A 21,249-nucleotide genomic window follows, 5' to 3' on the forward strand; every position below is an offset into this window, starting at 1 on the left:
AACAGAGAAATCCTCTCGCAGATCAAGCATGCTGTTGGGAAGAAAGTATGAGGCTGGCTCCTGCCTCCTGATTTCCCGAAGGAATCTAACCCATCTGGGAGTGGGAGTAAGCTCTGACTGTATGGTTTGCACCATCTGCTAGTGCTGAAGCACTGAAGAAGTCGAATGAGCCTGGGATGTCCCAGGCAAGTAAAAGTTTGCATGTTTACTAAGGAATGATTTCAAATCTACAGTGGGCCACACCCTTTAAGAATAATGGCACTTCACTAGTGGGAAGAAGTATCCACCACCAAACAAAGCTGGTCTTGGTTTAGGAATGTGTGAAATGAAGCTTCAAAAATAAAGCTTGTCTGGAAGGGCAGGAGATGATTAATCCCTACAGACAAGATGTTTGGAGCATCACATGGCTGGCCAGGACAACACAGAATCTACTGAAGACCCACAGCTTTCTGAAGCATGATCTAGAGACCAGATGTATTACCATGGGGCACGAAGCGTGGCAGTAACCTAATATATTTGGGTACCTTGTCTCAGCCTTTGTTTTCCCCTGCTAATGATCATTTGCTCATGGAGAACCCAAGGTGCTTCCCTTTTCCATAGGCCTCAGAAGCCCTGAAACACTAATTGCTGATTTTATTTATCTCCAGCTTGCAGTTGACCTAATATGGAACAAAATTCTGTCATTTCTTCCTACCCAAATGATCCTGTAAATATTCTATACTGACCAAACAGGTATTTGAATGATGGGCTTGGAAGAACTCCACCAAAACCCCCCTAACCTATTAGACCAGAGGCAGTATATTACGAAGCACCTGTTGTGCACAGCCTCCAGTGACAAGATCGTAAGCCCTGGGTTGCCAGAGCTTCCGATCTGGTCTGTCTCCAGTGAATCATCAGATAAACTTGTCAGCAAGAGCAGGGTATGTGACAGATGGTCTAGGTTTCCTTTAAATAGCTGAACTCCTCTACTCAAGGGGTAAACTGCAGCTCAGGGGAGTGACAAATATGAAGGATATAAATATGCCATCACAGGTTTGTGGCACAACTAGGATGAATGGATGAGATAAAAGTAAATATCCTATTTAGTTTGCCAACTGGGTTGCAAATCCTCTTAAATTTGAGCCTCATTCATCACTGGCAATACAGTGAAATTGTAGATATAAATATTATCTGTTCACTGAAAGAAATAGATTGAATCTCATGCTGCTTCTTAGTTTTTCAAGGCAAGAATGCCTCAGGTTGCACCAGGGGAGGTTTAGATTGGATGTTAGAAGAAACTTTTTTTTGTTGTTGTTGAAAGGGTTCTGAAACACTGGAACAGCCTCCCCAGGGAGGCTGTTGAATCAGCATTCCTGGAGGCTTTTAAGAGATGCAGAGATGCAGTGCTGAGTGACATGGTTTAGCACCAGATTTGATAGAGTTAGATAGTGGTTGGAGTCAGTGATCTTAAAGATCTTTTCCAACCTAAACAATTCTATGATTTTAAATGAAGAATGTCTTCTGGAAAGGAGGCTCAGTTTAAAAGCCACTCTGGGATGCACTACTAACAAAAGGCGAAGCCTATGTGTGGATTAATAGTTACCTTCAGACCAAGCACTTTAACATTCATAAGCCTGTAGCAGTTCAATGGTAGAATGACTTAGTATCACACACAGATGCCCTCTGCATCCCTTTATTTACCACTCAGGTTTCTGTGCTCTCAAACAGCTGCTCAGAAGAATGAGAGCACTGCAAGTTCCATCGTATTCTAGGATGGCTTTTAGCACACAGATTCCTGTGCTGTCACACAGGCTGGGTTTCCCAGTAGCTGACTTCAGGGTATTAAGAGAGCTTGCTTGGTTTCACAAGCATGTGAAGACACAAATGAAAGCCAGGGAAAACAAGCAGTTTCTAAAACATATTTCTGGAAAACATGTTTAATGCAAAAGTAATGAAGAAGAGGAAAAATATGTTACAGTTGCTGCCTAACTTCAGCTCAGCCTTAGGTGAATAAATTTCAGCCATGTCTTCTAAAGAAATCCAAGACCTCATGAAGGAGCATATCCATCTGTGCATGAGGAGGTCACTTCACCATAAGTTTCCCGTTCTTCCTGAATGCAACAGCTCTTCTTCTTTTACTGCCTTAGCCCTTGCTTTAGAGTACTTCTAATTCTGAATTTAATTCTGTAGTATTCCTCAGCTGGCTGCTGACCCAAGGTTTCCCTTCTGGAGGACAGCATACATTCAGGCACAGATACCTTGGAACTGCTGCCCGCTCCACCAGCCTACCTTGCTTTCTACCCCACTTCTTTCCCAAAGGACAGCCCCATCAGTGGGTGATGAGCACTTATGTGGACTTGGCAGAGGTCTTGTGACTGTAAAATCTCGCAAGTGGTTTGCCTGTTGTGCCTCATCACTGTTGCTGCTTTTAGTTCCTATCCACCTGCATGTCAAAGTTTTGAAATTAAGCAACCAATAAATACTGTTTGGGTTTTTTTTCTTCCCAGGTGCCTTAGATGGAAGACAAATAAATATGCTCCATCATCAAATATTGACACCAGAGAAGAGATGTCACCTGAAATGTTCCTCTATCTGATGTAGAGAACTTTGATCTTAATTTCTTCTGAGGATCTGAATGTCTCACCACGAGCAAAACCTGAGGAAAATGGGCTTTGTTTTATTTTTGAGGGTTCTAGTTTTATAGGTCAAAGTAACATGACAGCAGTTGCCTACAAGATGCGTTTGACCTATTGAGAATGGGAGAAGCAATCGTAGGGTTCATTTTTTATACTTGGACCCTGCAGCCAAATTCTTGGCTGAGGTGAATTTATGGCAATGGAAGAATCAGCCCATTGTTTCCAATTATCCTCTTTGGAGTTTTGGTATTGCTCAACATTGTCTAGTACTCTAGAAACTCTGGGATTTAAAACACACACACACACACACACACACAAAGTCATTACTGGTACTATTTTCTGTGCCTCTGTGGCTGTGCAGCTGGGTTGCCTTAGTTACCACCCATCCAACTGTGCAAGGCAAAGGAGAGGCACAGGAGAGATAATACATTTTTAAAGGCTCCAATACTGTATGAAACAGTTTGTCTATAAATAATAAAACAAATTTAGGATCTGGCATCTTTCAGGTGTTCTGAAAAGGGAAAACAAGGTTGTATTATTTGAGAAGCTGGATTTTCCAGCTCTCAGAAATAATCCTGAATCTTTTTGGTCATCCAGACACTTTGGAAGATGTTGGAGCTGAGTATACATGCAAGGGATGAAGAGGAGTAAATGTCCATCTCTGGATTCCTCAGCACAGGAAAAACATGGCCTTGAGTGGGTCGAGAGGAAAGCCACAAAACCTATCAGAAGGCTGGAACACCTCTTCTGTGAAGAAAGGCCGAGAGAGTTGGTGTTATTCAGCCTTGAGAAAAGAAGTCTCTAGAGAGACCTTATTGCAGCTTTTCAGTACTTAAAGGGGGTCTGTATGAATGATTGGGACGAACTTTCTAGTAGAGCCTATTGCAACAGGACAAGCAGTGATTGTTTTAAATCAAGAGTGGATATTATACTGGATAAGGGAGAATATTTTTACAGGAAGGGCAATGAAACATTGGCACCTGTGGCCCAGAGAGGTGGTGGCTACCCCATTCCTGGAAACATTTAAGGTCAGCTTGGCTGGGGCTCTAAGCAACCTGATCTAGTTGAAGATGTCCCTGCTGACTGCAGAGAAGTTTGACTAGATGACCTTCAAAGGTCCCTTCCCACCCAAAACATACTATGGCTTTATGATTTATGTGGCTGGTTTTAGGAAAAGTGAAGCTACAAAAGGACATGGAAGAAAGCCTGTAAGAAGCAAGCTATGCTGTAGGACAAGCTTCATTTCCAGTTTACAGAATGCAGGCTGTAAGACCAGAAAGAAACCAGCCTTGCTTTTCACACGGAGCTACCTGTTGATCACTTCTTGTGCCTTTGAATAAACACAACTTCTCTAGGCACAAACTCAGTAAGTGGAAAAAGTTCCCCTAGAGCCTTTTCTTTTGTGGTGCAGGCAGACTGCCTTGGCAGGTGCCACCAGGATCATGACCATTAGGTCTAATTGTGTGCTTGCTACTGGTGTTATAGAACATGTTTCCACATGTGCCTATAGGAACCCAGTGGACAACTGCACTACTCTGAAACTCAAGCTATGCCTTTAGGGCACTGAGCAAGAAATAAGAAGGCAAAAGTATCCTTCCATGTTCATTCTCTTTTGGGGGAAGTAGGAGATGGGCAGAATGAATGAATTGGAGAGACAAAGAGGTCTGTCCTCATTCACCACAGACTGATTTGCTTTATGTGTAGCTTTTGGTGGTGGTGGAGGATTTTGGTTTTGTTTGTTTGGTGATGTTTCGTCTCTGCAGGGTTATTTTAACTGCATCTTCTTCCTAACTGTAACAGGAAAGTGAGACAAGACAGAGTAGGATGACAAAAAGTATGTGGAAGCGTTTTCGCTGCACAAAGGTAAGTTGGAATTGAGTCTTCATTCAGATTGCAGCTCATTTTACTCTGGCAATGCTTAGCCAAAGATTTGTCTCAGTCAAGAAATACATTAAGACTCTGGCATGCTGTAATTTGGAATAGCTTCTTTTTGGCTGTGTTTCAATGCTTATTGGGATCTTGTTATCAGTGTCAGCTTAAGGAAGTCCTCTTGGGTGTAATAGGAAGGAGTGAGCGGTGGCGGGCAAGGCCTTATTGAGAAGTTGTTGCTGCCACAGCCCCCACATTATCAAATTGCAGCCTCGAATACCACAGAGATGCAGATATTAAAGTGCAGCTTGCAGCTTCTTTTATCAGTGTATCCAGGGAATGCTGCCAATCCTGGGGGTGACGAGCTGAGGACGTACATGAAGTAGCAAGACTCTGCACAAATATGGGGAACTGTAATGCAAAGAGAGCATCCTGCATGTGGATGAAGCTGCCATGCAATTGTTAAGGCCAGGATTTTGTGGCCCCTTTGAAAAATAGCAAGTGCATGAAGAGGCAGGCCCACCACAGGTAGGAGACCTTCATGGACTGCAAAAGACCAGATATCAATGGAGGATACTGTGTATGCTGCATTTATATTCTCTGAGGTTAACATCATAAGAGGGACACAGAAATGTTGGAGTGAGTTCAAAGGAGGGTGACAAGGATGATTGAAAGGATGGAACACCTCTGCTATGAGGACAGGCTCAGAGAGCTGGAATCAGCTGGAGAAGAGAAGAGAGGCGAGGCTCCAGGAGGACCTTATAGCTGCTTTCCAGTACCTGAAGAGAACCTGCAGGAAGGCTGGAGAGGGCTTTTTTTTTTAAGCATGTCTAATGACAGAACTGGGGAAAATGGTTTTAAGCTGAAACAGAGTATGTGTATAGAATCACAGAATCAACCAGGTTGGAAGAGACTTCCAAGATCATCCAGTCTAACCTATCACCCAGCCCTATCCATTCAACTAGACCATGGCACTAAGTGCCTCATCCAGGCTCTTCTTGGACTTACCAGCTATTCTTCAGTACAAGCACAGTAAGACTCTGGAATAGGTTGCCTGAAGTGGTTGTGGATGTCCCCTCCCTGGAGGTGTTTAAGGCCAGACTGGATGAAGCCTTGGGCAACCTGGTCTAGTTGTCAGGTGTCTCTGTACATGGTTAAGTGAGTTGGAGTAGATTATCCCTGAGGTCCCTTTCAACCCTTTCAAGTTATTCTGTGATTCATGCTATCACAGCTGGGGGTGATTGTCAGCCTTTCTGTGTGCACAGAAAAGAAAGCTGAGTGCTTGCATCAGTTTCTTTAGAAATCTTTTATACTCACTTAAAAGATGTTAATTTATTTAGTGTTTATAGCTGTTCAAAACACATACTTCTTGCTGTTAATTTGATCTCTGCTTGGCATGACCTTTTGTCCCATTAATTATCACCTTGGAAATCAAATTACTTTAATTCTGACTATCTTCAATTATGCATCAGGCATACTCTAAGCCTGAAATGACTAATGTGCAATCAGTGATGGAAAAATCTGATATCTAGGTGATATCAGGAATCAGATCTCTTATAAAGAACTCTCCTGTCTCGTAGCGATGTGACCTTTGATTAGTAATAGTTACTAATGGTAACCATTATTTATATTTATATAATGTCTCTTAAACCAGAGATACTGCAGCAAGGCTGCAGATCTGTTTTCATTTACCAGCAGTCCTCATCTCATATCATGTTTATGCAAGAAGAGAGTTCATCCAAAATTTCCAAACACGGACATGTAGTGCAAGCAGCTTATTTGCAAAAGTATCAAGCGGTGAAGTTGGTTATTCAGCACATTTGAAAGTCAATCTTCTGCTTTTAGGGAGCTGAATATGGATAGTGAGAGACTAGCTACAGACACCCTACTCTGGCTTGACAGGCATGTGAGACTTCACAAAAATGATCAGGCATTAAATGTTCCCTGAGAACAGAGGGAGGGTGTCTTAGTTCTTTCAGAGGTGTTTTTGCAGGTTTTTTTCTTTCATCAAAAAGCTAGGTTAAGAAACTGCAAATGTTCACATATTTGTCCTAAATAAAAGACACACGTTTTCCTGACAGAAACACTTTCATCCTCAAAAACTTAATCTTGAGTGAAAAAGAGAGGAAATCACAAGGTGAAATAATAATGACAACTATAATAATAATAATAATAATAATAATAATAATAATAATAATAATAATAATAATATCTCGTGCCAACACCCCCAAAGGTGCTTCATCAGTTTTGCTCTTCCTTGTACCTGTGGACTCTGTCCTCCTAAATTACTATTTTTTTCCTAACTACCCATTTGTCTAAGGAAATTGCCTTTCATTTTCTTCCAATCACTACTGATTCCACTGCTACCACAGCAGAATGGACATGTTCTGAAAGTACCACAGAGTGGTGGAGGTTAGAAGGGACCTCTGGAGATGATCCGGTTCAAACCCACTACTAAAGCAGGGTCATCCAGAGAAGGTTTTCCAGGATTATGTCCAGGCAGGTTTGGAATCTCTCCAGAGAAGAAGACTCTGTAACCTCTCTGGGCAGCCTGTTTCAGTGCTCCATCATCCTCAAGGTAAAGACATTTTATATTTTATTTAGAAGGAATTTTCTGTGTTCCAGTTTGTGCCCTTTTGATATTGGTAAGATCCTCTCTCAGTTTTCTCCAGACTTAACATCCCCAGTTCTCTCAACCTCTCCTAGCAGATGTGGTCCAGTTCCCTAATCGTCTTTGTTGCCTTCATTGAACTCTCTCTTAAACTGGGGAGCCCAGAACTAGATACAGCATTCCAGATGTGGCCTCACCAGGACAGAATAGAGGGGCAGAACTTCCCTCAACCTGCTGGTCACACTCTTCTTAATACACCCCAGGATACCACTGGCCTTCTTGGACATGAGGGCACATTGCTGACTTGTTGTCCACCAGGACTCTCAGGTCCTTCTCCTCAAAGCTGCGTTCTAGCAGGTCAGCCCCTAGTCTTTACTGGTGCTGGGGTTATTCCTCTCTAGGTGCAGGACTTCATACTTTCCCCTGTTGAACTTTGTTAGGTTCCCCTCTGCCCATCACGCCAGCTTGTGCAGGTCCTTCTCAATGGCAGCATAGCCTTGTGGTGTGCCAGCCAATCCTCCCAGTTTTGTATCATCACCAAGCTTGCTGAGGGTCCACTCCACCCAGGTACATTTCTTAGTGGTTTGTAGGATGTTCTGAAGTTCTGTTTGTCTCACAGAGCCGATGTGATGTTGTCACCCAAATACCCTGATGTCTTCCTATACATTGTCAGTAAACAATTGTCTGACAAACACGACATGATGCAGGAGTAAGTGTTGTAGCTAAAGAGATTTGGCTGCTCTGGACCCTTGTTTGAGTGTGGTTGTTCTGCTAAGAGGTGCACCTCAAGCCATATTAGAGACACTTGGCCCAGACATTTATCTGGCAGGGCTGGAATTCTTGCTCCAATTTCATCTGTTTGTTTGGTAAATGGGTTAGGATGTGGCAACCTCTACCAGACACTCGAATGCCACCCTGCAGCGTACAAGGGCCTGCTTCCTTTCCCCACCTGCCCAGGCAACTACAGGAATTAATTTAAAATTACTTTTCAAATGAATAGAAGTGAAAAACAAAACTTGGACTGACCCCATATCATACGGTTGAGGAACTCCCCGAAGTTGTAGAAAGAGACGATGACAGCAAGGCTACCAGCAAAAAAGGCTGCCAACCCGGCTGGGTTGAAGAGAGCAAAGAGAGGATACACCCACTCTCCTGTTACAGAATAAATCCACAGCACCCTGGGCAAGGAGAAGAAATGACCTTTGGTTAGGACTATTCAGTTAGAAGAACCACTTCATGATTTCTAACTCCTGAAGGGCCACGTTATCAAAATAATCTTGATGCAGAGAAAATTAGTTCAGTTGTCGGATACATCTCCTCAGCATTTGCGCTATTTGCTGTGAAGCACACTTGAGCCACTGCTAAATTAGATGAGTTTCAGTACAGGTTGAAATGCACACAATGTTCTGCTCTCACCCCAGTGGCACTGGCTATTTACAGCAATATAATCACAGCAAAATAGCGACACACTCAGAAATCAGGATGTGCACTTGGCTCTTCTAAGCAAAGCTTATTCAAATGAGCTCTCCCATATATGTTTGCTCTTCAGTTAAACCGCCTTTTCAGCCCCTATCCAGATCTTGAGGGTCTATAGAGACTAAGTGCTCTTTCTTGCTCTCTCTCTATTATGCCACTGTTGACCACTGTTCTGGGGGCTAGAAAGAGGTTTTCAGGAAGCTAGAGGGCAAGGGCTATTCTCCAGTGTAGGAGGTCTAAAAAAGAGGTGGGAAAGAGGTAGGTGGCAAACAGATGGAGCTGCTTTGTTTTCTTCTGCCAGAACCATTTGCAAAACATCACTGGGAAAAGTGAAGGAAAAGGAAGAGGATGAATGTAGCTAGTTTATAAGTCTTTTTTTACACTTAACTCCTGTCTTTGTTTTTTATTTCTCTAAAAAAAGAAAAAGCTTCATCTCAAAAAACACTGGCACAGGTTGGTCAGAGAGGTGTTTCATTCCTGGAAACATTCCAGATCAGGGTGACCATGGCTCTGAGCAACCTGATCTAGTTGAAGATGTCCATGCTCAGTGCAGGGAGGTTGGACTAAATAAACTTTATTAGGTTTCTTCCAACCCAAAACATTCTATGATTTTACAGTCTTACAGTGGCTACCAGTTCTCTGGTAGCATTATCATTTGCAGCTCATAAGAGTAGCTGGTAGCAAATGCCTGGACTTAAGAATATAAAAAGATATTAAATAAAGGGAAAATACATTTTAATTGATTTTATATATATGGGGGGGGGGGAAATGTAAATAACATAAAAAATAGGGCATGTCTCCAGCACTTGTTTGATGTTCCACTCTACCTATGGGCAGTACGCACCTAAAAAGAGACTTTGGATCCAAAGAGTCCTAAAAGATTTAATTCTTAGTTAAATCCCACCTGTGAGGAGCATGCCAACTGCTAACATGGGAATGCAATCCCAGTTTCTCTGATGGCAACGAGCCTGCCACTTTACACTGAGCATCACTCCTCAAAGAGAAGTGACAAACAGGCTGCACTTGTGTTATGAAACTGAGGAATAGGAAAGTGATAAGGGTGGGGGGGATCTGAAAAGATTATTTCTCTTTTCTGTAATTAGAGAAGGAAAGGATAAGGCATAAAACCCACAGCCTTTTACCTTGCCTATAAAAAGAGATTCACTAATGCCCACCTAACAGGTGGAGTGGAGAAATGGAAGACGCTGACAGTGGAGTTTTGGGACTGAGCATGGAAATGTTAAGTGTAGAGACTAACTGATTTCAGGTTATTTTATCAAACAGGGCTGTGAAAATACTAAGTAATTCTTTTAGAAGCCTGCAGAAAAGGCCACAGCAAGGCCAAGCAGGAACACTACGAGCAGGTGCTAACTGGAGCCCATGCAAATGTCAGCAGCATGTGTTCTGCACTGCACAGGGCTACTAATTTCTTAGTGTGTTTCACACAGTAAACCAGAGAGAGAACCACTTTTATCTTATATAATGTGGAACTAGATTATCCTGATGCAGTGTGGCCAGCTGGCCTGCCTCATAGGAGATGCTCCAACCTTAGTTTTCAAACCTACATGCATGACTATGTTGGACTACTGGAGCACTTTTAGTTCTTGACTTGGTGGGAGCTGTGTGTTGCCAGTTTTTTTTATCTTGAGGCATACCTCCAGTTTCCTCAGCTTACTCATTCTGATTGCAGAATGGTTGGCTGTTTTGGGGTAGGTTTTTTTGGTGGTGTTGGTTTTTTTTGCTAGAGAATTCATAAAATGAACCTCACAACTTGCAAATACATAGTCTCGTTTCTCATGAGTAATTATCTGTAAATATACACTCTAGATTTAGGGGCTCATTATTTTGAAGATTTCATTTCACCAGATTTCAATTTTTACCTTGCATATCAATCACTGAGAAGCAGACAATGTTCAGAGTTATGGAGAGGGCAGACCAAAACAACAGTCCTGAGTATAACCAGGACATGAGCTGTTAGAGCAGCTCCAGCGAGGCCATGAAGCTGATCAGAGGTTTGCAGCACCTCGCAGATGAAGACAGGCTGGGAGAGGTGGGTGTGTTCAGCTTGGAGATGAGAAGGCTATGGGAAGACCTTAGAGCAGCCTTCCAGTATTTGAAGGGGGCCTGCAGGACAGCTGAAGAGAGACTTTTTACAAAGGCACATAGTGATAGGACAAGGGGTAATAGAACCATAGAATGGTTTGGGTTGGAAAGGACCATAAAGATCATCCAGGAAAGACTCCCTTGCTTGTGAAACATAAGGGGCCCAAATGGGGCTACTAAATCTCCAGGTTGCAGCACCATCAGTAAACAGTGTGCATTTGTCAAGATTTCAGTGCACAGGCTATAAACTGTTTCTGTTAGTTGAAAGGTGTAGGCTGTGGTTGCAGGCAACTATGACAAGGAGGCAAAATGAAAACAGACAGGAGGTTCCTTGCTGCCTCAGGAGGAGAGAAAGTAACAGTACTGAAAGCATAATATTTTTTATCCCATTATCAGAGCCCTAGGACACAGTGTATTAGCACATTAAGGGACCATCTTCCACTCAGGACCTAGGCAGCATCATGTGACAGCAGAGAAGTCACTGGGAGAGTTCAAATTTGTTGATGCTTCTGTTGGTCCTCTGTCTTTGATAAGGATTCAGGTTCTGGTAAGAGCTGTGTCTCCTGCAGGGTGAAATTGCTCAGCTGATAGGGGCTTTAGGGAAAAGCATGGAACACATGACTGCAACAGTTGCCTCAGAGCTGTTGGATCTCAAAGACAACAAACCCCAAATGCTGTCAGGACAGGCAGAACAAAGCTGACATTAAGCAATTGGGTGAACCAGAACATAGAAAAGGAATTTAGGAAGTCGTGGTCATAATCCTCTTAGGCTCTGGGCTGGATTAGTATAAATGGCACTTAACTTGGTTACCTAATGTAGCAGTGAAGTCCACTGCTTCCACAGCTACTCTAAGGGGCTTCAAGTCACAAAGCATGTCATCTGTGCAGTTTATCTTTTATTCCAGATTTTCACTTGGTGGGCTGAGAGGAGTCTTTAGCTGAGAGTGAGAATGGTGGGTAGGAATGTGAAGGATGGATTCCTGCATAGTCCCCATGACTCATCAGAAATCTTTGCATGGAGATAAGTGACCCCCCTGCTGACCAGTTGTTCTATATTCTTCACCCTAGGGCCAGGGTGTTTCCTGAGCTCTGGGAAGTGGTATCACAGAGTGCCCTGAAACTACACGGACCCATTCCTGAGCAGAGTATCAATGAAAGACATCTTCAGAGTGGTTTGAAGTGTTGGCTGCTGCCCACAGTTGGATGCAGCAGGCAGTGCCTCCAGATTCTGGCACTGCAGTCAAGATGCGACAAGCAGCAGTAGATGCAAACCCAGCTCCAGCAGTGCGTGACACACACAGAGAAGGTGGGCGGATGGCTATGGGCTGGGGTGGGCTGGTTCAATATAGTTTATTCTCTCAGGATCACCCTCCAACAGGTGGTACATTGCTGGAAGTGTAGGCAGTGTCCACCAGTGGAGTGGGATGTGGCACTGGGGTAGAGGCCTCTTCGCTACCCACCAGTTTGCACCTGGCTCTGAGTATCATTTTCTAGCTCAAGCTTCTAAACTCAGCCATGTGGCCCTGCCAAATACCAAACTGAATTTTACCCCCTTCTGTCTCATGACCCCCAGACCTTTGAGATTTGCTGAGTTTGCAGTGAGCAAGACAGCAAGTGGATGGTACTGATAGAAACAAAAACTGCAGCCTGTCAGAAATAACTCAAAATACCCTGAAAATTATGGCAATTTAGTCGCTCTTCTATAAGAGGCCTTAAAAGAGCAGAAGATAATATGTATGGTCTCAGGACCTATATTATGTTGGAATAAACATGCTCTGCCTATGACTGGAATAGTTTTCATGGGTCACAGCTGAAATTCAAGTGACTTCTCCACAGAACAGACTGCTACCTGCCATGTGCCTGGGTGGGAACTTCAAGCTAAGCACATCATTTTAACCTTGTTTTACAAAGTAGAACCCTCAAAACGTTTTTAAAGCACTTAATTCTTACCAACTGATATACAGGAAAGCAACAAATCCTAGTAGGATCAATCCCTTCTTCTTCGCTGGGTAACGGTGAGGTATAGCAAGGATTTCCAGGACAGCAAACGGCAATACAGCTGTGTGCTGAGGACAAAAAGAGAGTCTACTGCTGATCAGAAAGCTCAAGAGCCTGCCTGTGGGCACAAAATTATGTAACAATACCAAATCTAATCATATACAAAGGAGCATATTTCATCTTTTTTTATAGCGAGGAAGTACCCCTGCGGTAACAATCATGGGAATGTTCCTGTTATGCTGTAAAAGGCATTGTAATGAGATCTGCCTGCAGAATGAGCCACATGACTCTAGAATAGGTGAGCTTTCCTTTTACATTTTAGAATGCCTTTTTTTTTCTATTTAATTCTCACCGTGAAAGACATTGAGCTCTATTGTTATGTGTGCTTGAAGATGTCACAAAGTCTCCTCCTTGAACTCATTAGGCAATTGCTGGGTCGCTTCCATGTTCTTTTCAAGTCGCAATTGGGTTGTCATTCTTTGTTTACTCCAGTGCAGTTGCAGGGTGTGGTGCTTCTCCTTGTAAGGTGAAAAACGTGGTAGTAAATGTACAGAGGACTTAAGTTAGCTGTGATTCAAGATGATGAAGGAACTTCCAACAAACTTAATGAAGAGGTAGTAAAAAGCTTGCTGTAGAAGCTTCTTTTCCTTCGTGTGTTTGATTTTTTTCTGTCAGAGTTCAAATTGTGTGTTAAGTAGCTTCAGTTTCAAGGCCTTTCATGATGGTAAATGGTAAATATCTGAGCACAGAGGATTTTCAGCAAGCAGCTTGGTGGCACTGAATGCTTTGTAGTGGGGTCTGCCTCCAAGAGGGATGCTCCTCACTGTGTGGAGGTGAGGCTCGGATGTTAAACAGATAATCTGGGGCTCTTGGAATGGTAAAGTCTCTTCAAACCCAGACTATTCTAAGATTCTATAATAGGGACTGAATCACTTCCTTGGGTAGCCTGTTCCAGGGCTTGACAACTCTTTTGGTGAAGAAATCCCCTTAAATTTCCAACCAAAACCTCCCCTGGTGCAACTTGAGGCTATTTCATCTTGTCCTATCACAGTTGGGTGGTGTGCTGTGTATCTGATAAGAAGTATGATGTTTTATTACTGTACATTTACAGTAAAAGTTGCCACAAATGTACATGAAATTCTTTAAACACTCACTGAGCTACATATAGAATGCATGAAAACATTCTTTACCTATTTGTTTAAGAGGCAGACATCCATTTTCCTCTGTTGCTGCTATGTGACAGCTCAATGGAAAGTGAAGGTCTTCCTCAGGTCCCCCAGGAATTATGCTTCACACTTGGCTGTGCTGCTGCCCAAAATAACCCCTTCTACCTCAGTTATCATCTTCCAGAGAAAAAAAGACAGAAATGTATTTGATGTTCCAGTTCCTCTCACTCATTAGCACTGAGATTTTCCTCTGTGGTCCTTCAAGAAGATGTTCTCCAGCTCCATAACCCATCTGGTCTCATTGTATCAGGAGAAATAATTCCAGGATTCATTCAAACAGTAAAAAGTCTTTGGTTCATGAAGTTTCATATGTAATCCCTGTAACTGTCTTTTAGTCAGAAATCTCTGTGAATGTTAAATACATACAAGTCAGCAGTGTGATGCTGCTTTCATGACCTTCTGGTATGGTATTAACAGGGATAATGTGTGTAAGAAAGACCTGGAAAGGAACTATGTGGCTCCACTTGAGTTAATAATGTTTTGGCTGTCTCTGATTTAGGACACTCCATTTTGATAACTTGGAGCATATCCAGAAAAGGACAGTACAAACAGCAAGAAAGTATGACAGAAAATCACTCCACAGGCAGGTGCAGAAATCAGGACTGAATGGGTTGTTTCATCTGGACAGAGATTTCAAGGGCTTGAGAGGCTGATCCAGTGATGACTGCAATGGTCAAGTTCTCCATATCCATTGCAGGTAGGACCAAAGACAATTGCCTTAGTTTTCCTCAAGAGAGATGTAGCTGGGAAATACTTAGCAAGGATAAGCAGAGAAACGACCACTGAGGGGACAGATGCCCTTGGCCTTCTTAGACACAATGACACATTGCTGGCTCATGGTGAACTTGTTATCCACCAGGACTCTCAGGTCCTTCTCCACAGAGCTATTTTCCAGCAGGTCAACTCCTAGCCTCTACTGGTGTAAGGGCTTATTCCTCCCTAGGTGCAGGAATCTACTCTTGCCTGTGTTTAACTCCATGTAATTCTTCTCCATCCAACTTTCCTGTCTGGGTCTCACTGAATGGCAGCACAGCCTCAGGGAGAGTCACCTGCTCCTCTCAACAGTTTTGTATCCTCAGCAAACTTGCTTGCTCTGTCTCTTCATCCAGGTCATCCACTTTGACCACTAACTGTTAAAATCGCAGTGGGATTTCCACAGAATACCCAAAAACATTTAGGAGGGCAGATGCAGACACCAGTCAGTTTGAGGGTGGCAGAGCACTGGAACAGGCTGCCCAGAGAGGTTGTGGAGTCTCTGTCTTTGGAAGTATTCAAAACCTCCTGGACACTTTCCTGGGTTATTTACTCTAGGTGATCCTGAGGGTTGGACTAGACAAACTCCAGAGGTCCTGTGATTCTGTGATTGTGTGGGTGGCTATGGGGCACAAAGCCTGCCCTTAGTCTGCGACGCACAGTTGGCTTTCCAAACAGTTTCCTTCTCACAGCCGATAGATGTTGACTTTGGCAACATCGTTAATGATACAGCATATATCATAGTTAATCATATCTGCTGAAAGGCTTTAAAGACTTCTCATATCCTCTCTCAAAAAAAAAAAGAAGAAAGTATTTTCTCATTTATTTTTACCATAGGTCTCTAGTGCATAGTCATTAAATAGACTTTCAACCCTATTTAGCTGTTCTTCATATCCTTAAAGTGACATTTATCTGGAGAGTGTGGTATTTGTATGGGGCCAAAGTCAAACATTCAGTTTTGCCTCTTGTCTTAAAGGAAACTTAACAATTAAGCTCAGATTGACACAGATCAAAACATTGGCAAAAATTGCTGGAAACAGTGACTCATTTTTAACTTCAATTAACAATTTCTCAGTTTCACATATAAACAGTGAAACTGTCAAAAATAATTATCATAGAGAGAGGAAAAACACCCCAACCTATTTCACCCCAAGGTGAGGAAAAACGGCTGAAACAATAGCTGTGTGTACAGTGATCAAGCTATCAATGAACCCAGCTGAACCACAGAGCTTTTATCTTCTCTTGGCAGGTATCCTCTCAGTACTTACTCTTATGCTCTTTGAAACACTAATATATTTACTTGTCTAATAACCTCTACTTGCTGAGGAAAGCTTTCAGCTCACAGGTTTTTGTAACAACAGAAGTCTTTAAATAGCTTTTGTTTATTTAGTTGCACAGGGGAAATACAAATGCATTCAAGATGATCCTAGATATTTTGTGAACTAATCACACCTACAATCTGAATTCTGTCTCTAAACATTTGATTTTAAAAGCCTCTGTAGCTCTTCTTGGCACTTAACAACGATTTTTAACTTGGGATTGGTTTATTTCGGTTTTTTTCCCCTGAGAAATTCAGGTGAACCTGAGCTAGTTATATAATAGCAATGTTCTTTGTGTTGCTCATAAACTCTGGCATATGAATACAGGAGGAGAAAGGTTTCAGATGAAGTCCAGCATATGTTTAAGAAATATTGGCATGTTAACTCATCTCCTGTGGAGATGACATTATAACATTCCTTTGTTTCTTTATTTTTTGTTCCTTACCCCATGTTGTATGTTTCCCAGGATACATTTCAGGTTCATAAGTTTTGAGCTGAGATAGTCTTCTCTGCATATTATTTCCACTATTTGGTGAGACCACATAGAACTTTTCCTTCTTGTCTATGATGTTATCTTGAGTAATGTGTGTATTTGTTCAATATTACATCCTCATTTTGCTGTATTTAAGTATATACAGCAATTTAAGTAAAAGCAAGTATCCAGAATGTAAGTTAAAACAAATTTCTGAGGGCTGGGAGTCAGGGTTGGGTAGAGTTTGTGCTCAGCTGCAGGCTCCAGCCTAGTCTGAGTTTTAAGCCCATGAATAATCTCCCTAGAGCTGCTGAGATCACTCATATGTGTTGTAGTTTGACTCAGTTTGACCCCGTTTGACTCCAGAGTGAAGGAAATGATGCCTCGGCTGACCATAGCTGTTTGTTTCTGATTTGTCTTTACCCTCCGTGTCTGCTTTCCATTAACATATTAGACTTTAGCAAACAGTTACTGCTGGCCAAACTAAACTCCACTGGGCACAGTTGGACACCATCAAGCACTTTGGAAAAACTGCCTGTGTTTCTCCTTTCAGACAAATTCCCTGCAGAGCTTGTGTGCTGACAATCACCCATGGCTGATACTCAGACTCTCATCTTCTTCCTCAGTAGGTTACTGCAAAGAAAAAGTAAAAATCGACTTTGGTGCTGTCTTAGGAAGCTCATGAAACCAGTGTTCATTCATTGACCCTTGAGGTATTTACTCAGTTATTCAGCTCTTTGTTGGGAGACATCCTCTTGTCTATGGAAATTTCCTTGGGTTGGACGTTTTCAAAAACATTTTCAGCCTATGTTATCTGAGCATAATAAAACTAAGTGGCTTCCTGTCACCATAACCTCTGTTCAGTTTCATGCTTCTTCTGCTTTTCTGAGCCTCTGTGTGCTCTCTTCTTTCTTGGCTTCATTTTGGAACAAAACTCTTCAGACTTGTTGTTGCTGTTGTTTGGTTTTGCTATGATACTGCCTTCATTCAAATGCCTCCTTCAAAGTTTTATTTTGTGATCTGTACTTACACATTTTCCTTCCTCTCTTAGCCTGTATTTTTCTGGATGGGGAGGGCCCAAGCATTATTGTTCATTTTATTTCTTTAACTATATTGCCATATTTATTTATTTTGAAAAATAATTCTCTCTTAGAGTTACCAGCTGTCTTTTACAGGCTCACCTATCAGTGCATTTTCAGGGAGCCACAGATGTATTTCGTGGATGGAGCATGACACACAAGGTATCATAGAATGATAGAACAGTTTTGGTTGGAAGGGACCTTTAGAGATCATCTAGTTCCAAGCTCCCTGCACTCAGCAGGGGCTTCTTCAACTACAGCAGGTTTCTCATAGCCCTCTTCTACCTGACATGGAACCTGACCATCCAGGGACAGGTCATCTACTGCCTCCCTTGGCAACCTATGCCATTGACTCACCACCCTCAGGAAAATGCTTCTTCCTTATATCTAGTTGGAATCTCCCCTCTCAGGTTAAAACCATTACCCCTGAACTGTCACTGTTACTGAGCAGGGCAGGAAGCTGTTGCTCAGTTGAACACCAGAGTCCTCTTCGCCGAACCTACTATCTGTTCCTGCTCTTTCAGTGTTGGTCCACACTCATCGAAAAAGCAACATCCTTCCCCCTCTACTTCTTCTAAGGCATGCAGATAGTTCAGGAGCATTATGGTGAAAAATGGATGAAAACAACAGCGCTTGTATGATCAAAAGTAAAAGAGCTTCAAAGACAGGATTTCCTGCATGCACACATGTTTTTGGAAGAAAGGCCCTGGTTGAATATCCCATTGCTCACTAGCACATGTTTTGTCTCCGTGTTGAGGCCAGAATTTTAATTGCCATTTTCCCTGACATTAGATATGTAGTCTAAGAAACCGATGTTGTGCTGCAGCTGGAAGCTGACACGAGTCTGAAGTGACACATCCTTCAGTGTGGAATATCTGTCTCCAGCTGTTCCTTTGCAGGGTGGGTTAGGGAGCCTGCACCTGTGCACGCCAGGGTAGCAGCAGCCAGGGAGGATCCCCTGCCATAACATTTGTCTGTGAAACACATACTTTCTCCCTGAGGAAATGAGCTTATGTCAACAAAAGTGGAAACTTAAAAAAAAAAAGCATATGCAGTGCTGGGAAAAGTAAAGCATCTTTGTTCTTAAATGTGTAGGGTGATTAATTTCATGTGCCATATCCCTCATGAACACTTTCTCCTTCTTAGCCAAAAGCTGAATGTAATTGGAAGCCTATGAATGTTCATAGTTGCCAGACAGCTTAAAATTGAGATACTGTGAAATGCAAACAAATGGAAATGTTTCTTTCTTGTGTAAACATGCAAGAATTACTAAGCATTAAATATCAATTGCAATGAAAATCATTTAAGATGGTCAAATATGAAACTGAGGTGATTCTTATGTACACATCTGGAGAAGGAGGCCAGTTATAGTGCCTTGGCTAAGTGGGTTCTGTTCCACACACTAATTTTTGTTGGTTAGCATTGCAGCAGTTTCCTAAAATAGCTGTAGGAATATATAATCCTTCACACAGATGCCCTCATATAGTAGTAATGGCAATGTGTATTCATGTAACTGTTTTTCTATTGCAGATGGAGATAAATCATACTGATTCAAAATGACATTTCTCTTCATAGATTCACAGCATGGTAGGAGTTGGAAGAGACCTCTGGAGATCCTCTAGTCCAAGTTCCCTGCTAAAAGTAGGGTCACCTAGCACAGGTTGTCCAGGGTTATGTCCAGGTGGGTTTTGAGTCTCCAGAATGAGACTTTGCAGTCTCTCTAGGCAGCCTGTCTCAGTGCTGTGGCACCTGCATGATTTTACAGTCAGCTACTGATTACCTACACTGAGGCAAATCCAGAGATGCTTGAGAGGCTCAGGCCACATGGGGTCTGTTGTCATCTTTGCCGAAAGTCTGCCAGGTAAGTAGTTTTACTTCTGTGCCTCCATTTGCCAATCCTCCTCTTTTCTTGTTAGTTACTGAGCTTACAAGGTTTCCAGAACATGCAGAATTCAAAACTATGTGTCAGTAAATTACCCAGGACACTAAATTGCTGATTTTTGTCAAGATGAGATGCTTAGCAGGGCTACAGAATAAATTAGGAAAAGAGAAGGCTAAACTAAACATAGCTGTAGGCTGAAAATAAAGTAAATTTGTATTTTTACAAGAACTGTGCCTTGCTGGCTGCAAATACAAAACTCCTTTACAGAAAGGCAGGTGTAGCATTACTGGTTTTGTGAACACATCTGGTCAATGTCAATGTGCATCTTTGCTCTTGTTGTAGATTAAATGTTTGAGTGATCTCTTCTGACTCACCATCACCCCTATCTCTTTAGTATTCAATTCTGTCAGCCCCTTCAAAATGTTGTGTTGCCCTGTCCTGCCATTAATTTGAATAAAACATGCAAGTGATTTAATCCAAGCTATCTCCAGTTGTTAGTCACCTTCTGAGAGTATCCAGGTGTTGTTTGAAAAGAGATGGCTGGGAAAGAAACAAAAAAATGTGATTTGACAAATTGGCCAGTGGATCTTTTGTCTTGGATATCTTCCACTTCAAAAATCTTGTTCAGAGAAGATAATTGTGCTTGAGATATAAGTAAGGGGGTTTGTTGTTTTTTTTTGTCCATGGAGCTCAAAGCTTTATATAAGGTTCAACAAGGCCAAGTGCTGGGTTCTATGCTTGGGTCACGACAACTTCATGCAGTGCTACAAGCTTAGGGATGAGTAGCTGGAAAGCTCCCCAGCAGCAAAGGCCCTGGGACTGTTGATTAACAGTTGGCTAAATACAAGGCAGCAGTGTGCCCAGGTGGTGAAGAATGCAACAGCATCCTGGCTTGTACAAGACACAGTGTGGCCAGCAGGACCAGGGCAGTGTTCATCCCCTGTACTTGGCACTGCTTAGGCCACACCCCAAATACAGGGCCACTAACTATAAGGAGGATATTGAGGTGCTGGAGCATGTTCCAAGAAGGGCAACAAAGCTGCTGAAGGGTTTAGGGAACAAATCTTATGCATCGATTCCAGTTGTTTAGTCTGAAGAATGCAAGCCTCAGGGAAGACCTTCTTGCTCTCTATGACTATCTGAAAGAGGTGGTAGCAAGACAAGGGTTGATCTCTCAAGTAAGAAATTACAAGACAAGTGGAAACAGCCTAAAGTTGCACCAGGGGAGGTTTTGGTTGGATAGTAAGAAAAAATTCTTTCCCTGAAGGGTTGTCAAGTCCTGAAACAGGCTGCCAAGGGAAGTGATGGAATTGCCATCCTTGAAAGGATTTAAAAGCCATGTAGATGTGGTGCTGAGGGACATGATTCAGTGGAAACCTGGAATTGCTGGGGTAGCAATTGGACTTGGTGGTCTTAAGGGTCTTATCTAACCAAAATGATTCTATGAGGATTGTAAAGCGTAATTATCCCAGATGAACAGAAGTGGAAACGGAGGTGCAGCCTTTGAGTTAAACTCAGTAGAAAGGCAAAGAGACAAACCCAGGTAGTTTGGAGTATTTAGCATCCTTCAAATACCAGCAAGATTCTTTTCTGCATTAGACATCCTTTCTGCAAACCAGCAAATGTTTCTGCTGAGAGCAAAAACATGCCTAAAATGTAACACTCTCTGTATGACTCTGAGCTACCAGGTGGGCAATGACACTTCCCCACCTTAAGAGCAGTAAATGTGAGAAAAATAAATGGCTAACTCATTCTTGCAAGGAAGGTGCTGCAGCATCTCTGCAAACTCAAGGAGCTCGGTATTCATGAAGTGCTTTTGCGTGATTATGTTAGGTTCATTCTTCAG

General features: G+C 42.4%; 1 protein-coding gene and 2 long non-coding RNA genes across 5 annotated transcripts in view; 2 read left to right on the forward strand and 1 right to left on the reverse strand.

Moving 5' to 3' along the window:
- The window catches only part of LOC135184812 (uncharacterized), a 41,083-nt gene extending 37,883 nt beyond the window's left edge, over positions 1-3,200 (forward strand). For both annotated transcript variants that reach the window (XR_010306192.1, XR_010306191.1), the window contains exon 3: positions 2,487-3,200. This is a non-coding gene — a long non-coding RNA (uncharacterized LOC135184812). The remainder of the gene's footprint in view (positions 1-2,486) is intronic.
- The window catches only part of ADTRP (androgen dependent TFPI regulating protein), a 35,830-nt gene that overhangs the window by 1,118 nt on the left and 13,463 nt on the right, over positions 1-21,249 (reverse strand). The window contains exons 4-5 of the mRNA XM_064160925.1: positions 12,625-12,740; positions 8,122-8,273 (exon numbers count right to left, since the gene is read on the reverse strand). Of these exons, the coding sequence (XP_064016995.1) occupies positions 8,122-8,273; positions 12,625-12,740 (268 nt within the window). The remainder of the gene's footprint in view (positions 1-8,121; positions 8,274-12,624; positions 12,741-21,249) is intronic.
- On the forward strand, positions 4,416-19,196 carry LOC135184813 (uncharacterized). Of its 2 annotated transcripts, XR_010306194.1 has the most exons (7): positions 4,416-4,478; positions 11,743-11,980; positions 12,865-12,970; positions 14,398-14,595; positions 16,996-17,155; positions 17,618-17,683; positions 19,097-19,196. It is a non-coding gene; the product is annotated as an uncharacterized LOC135184813 (long non-coding RNA). The 2 variants fall into 2 exon arrangements; XR_010306193.1 differs by lacking the exon at positions 4,416-4,478 and having other exon boundaries at positions 11,645-11,980.

The sequence above is a fragment of the Pogoniulus pusillus genome, chromosome 21 (assembly GCF_015220805.1).
Source record: "Pogoniulus pusillus isolate bPogPus1 chromosome 21, bPogPus1.pri, whole genome shotgun sequence".
Lineage (NCBI taxonomy): Eukaryota > Metazoa > Chordata > Aves > Piciformes > Lybiidae > Pogoniulus > Pogoniulus pusillus.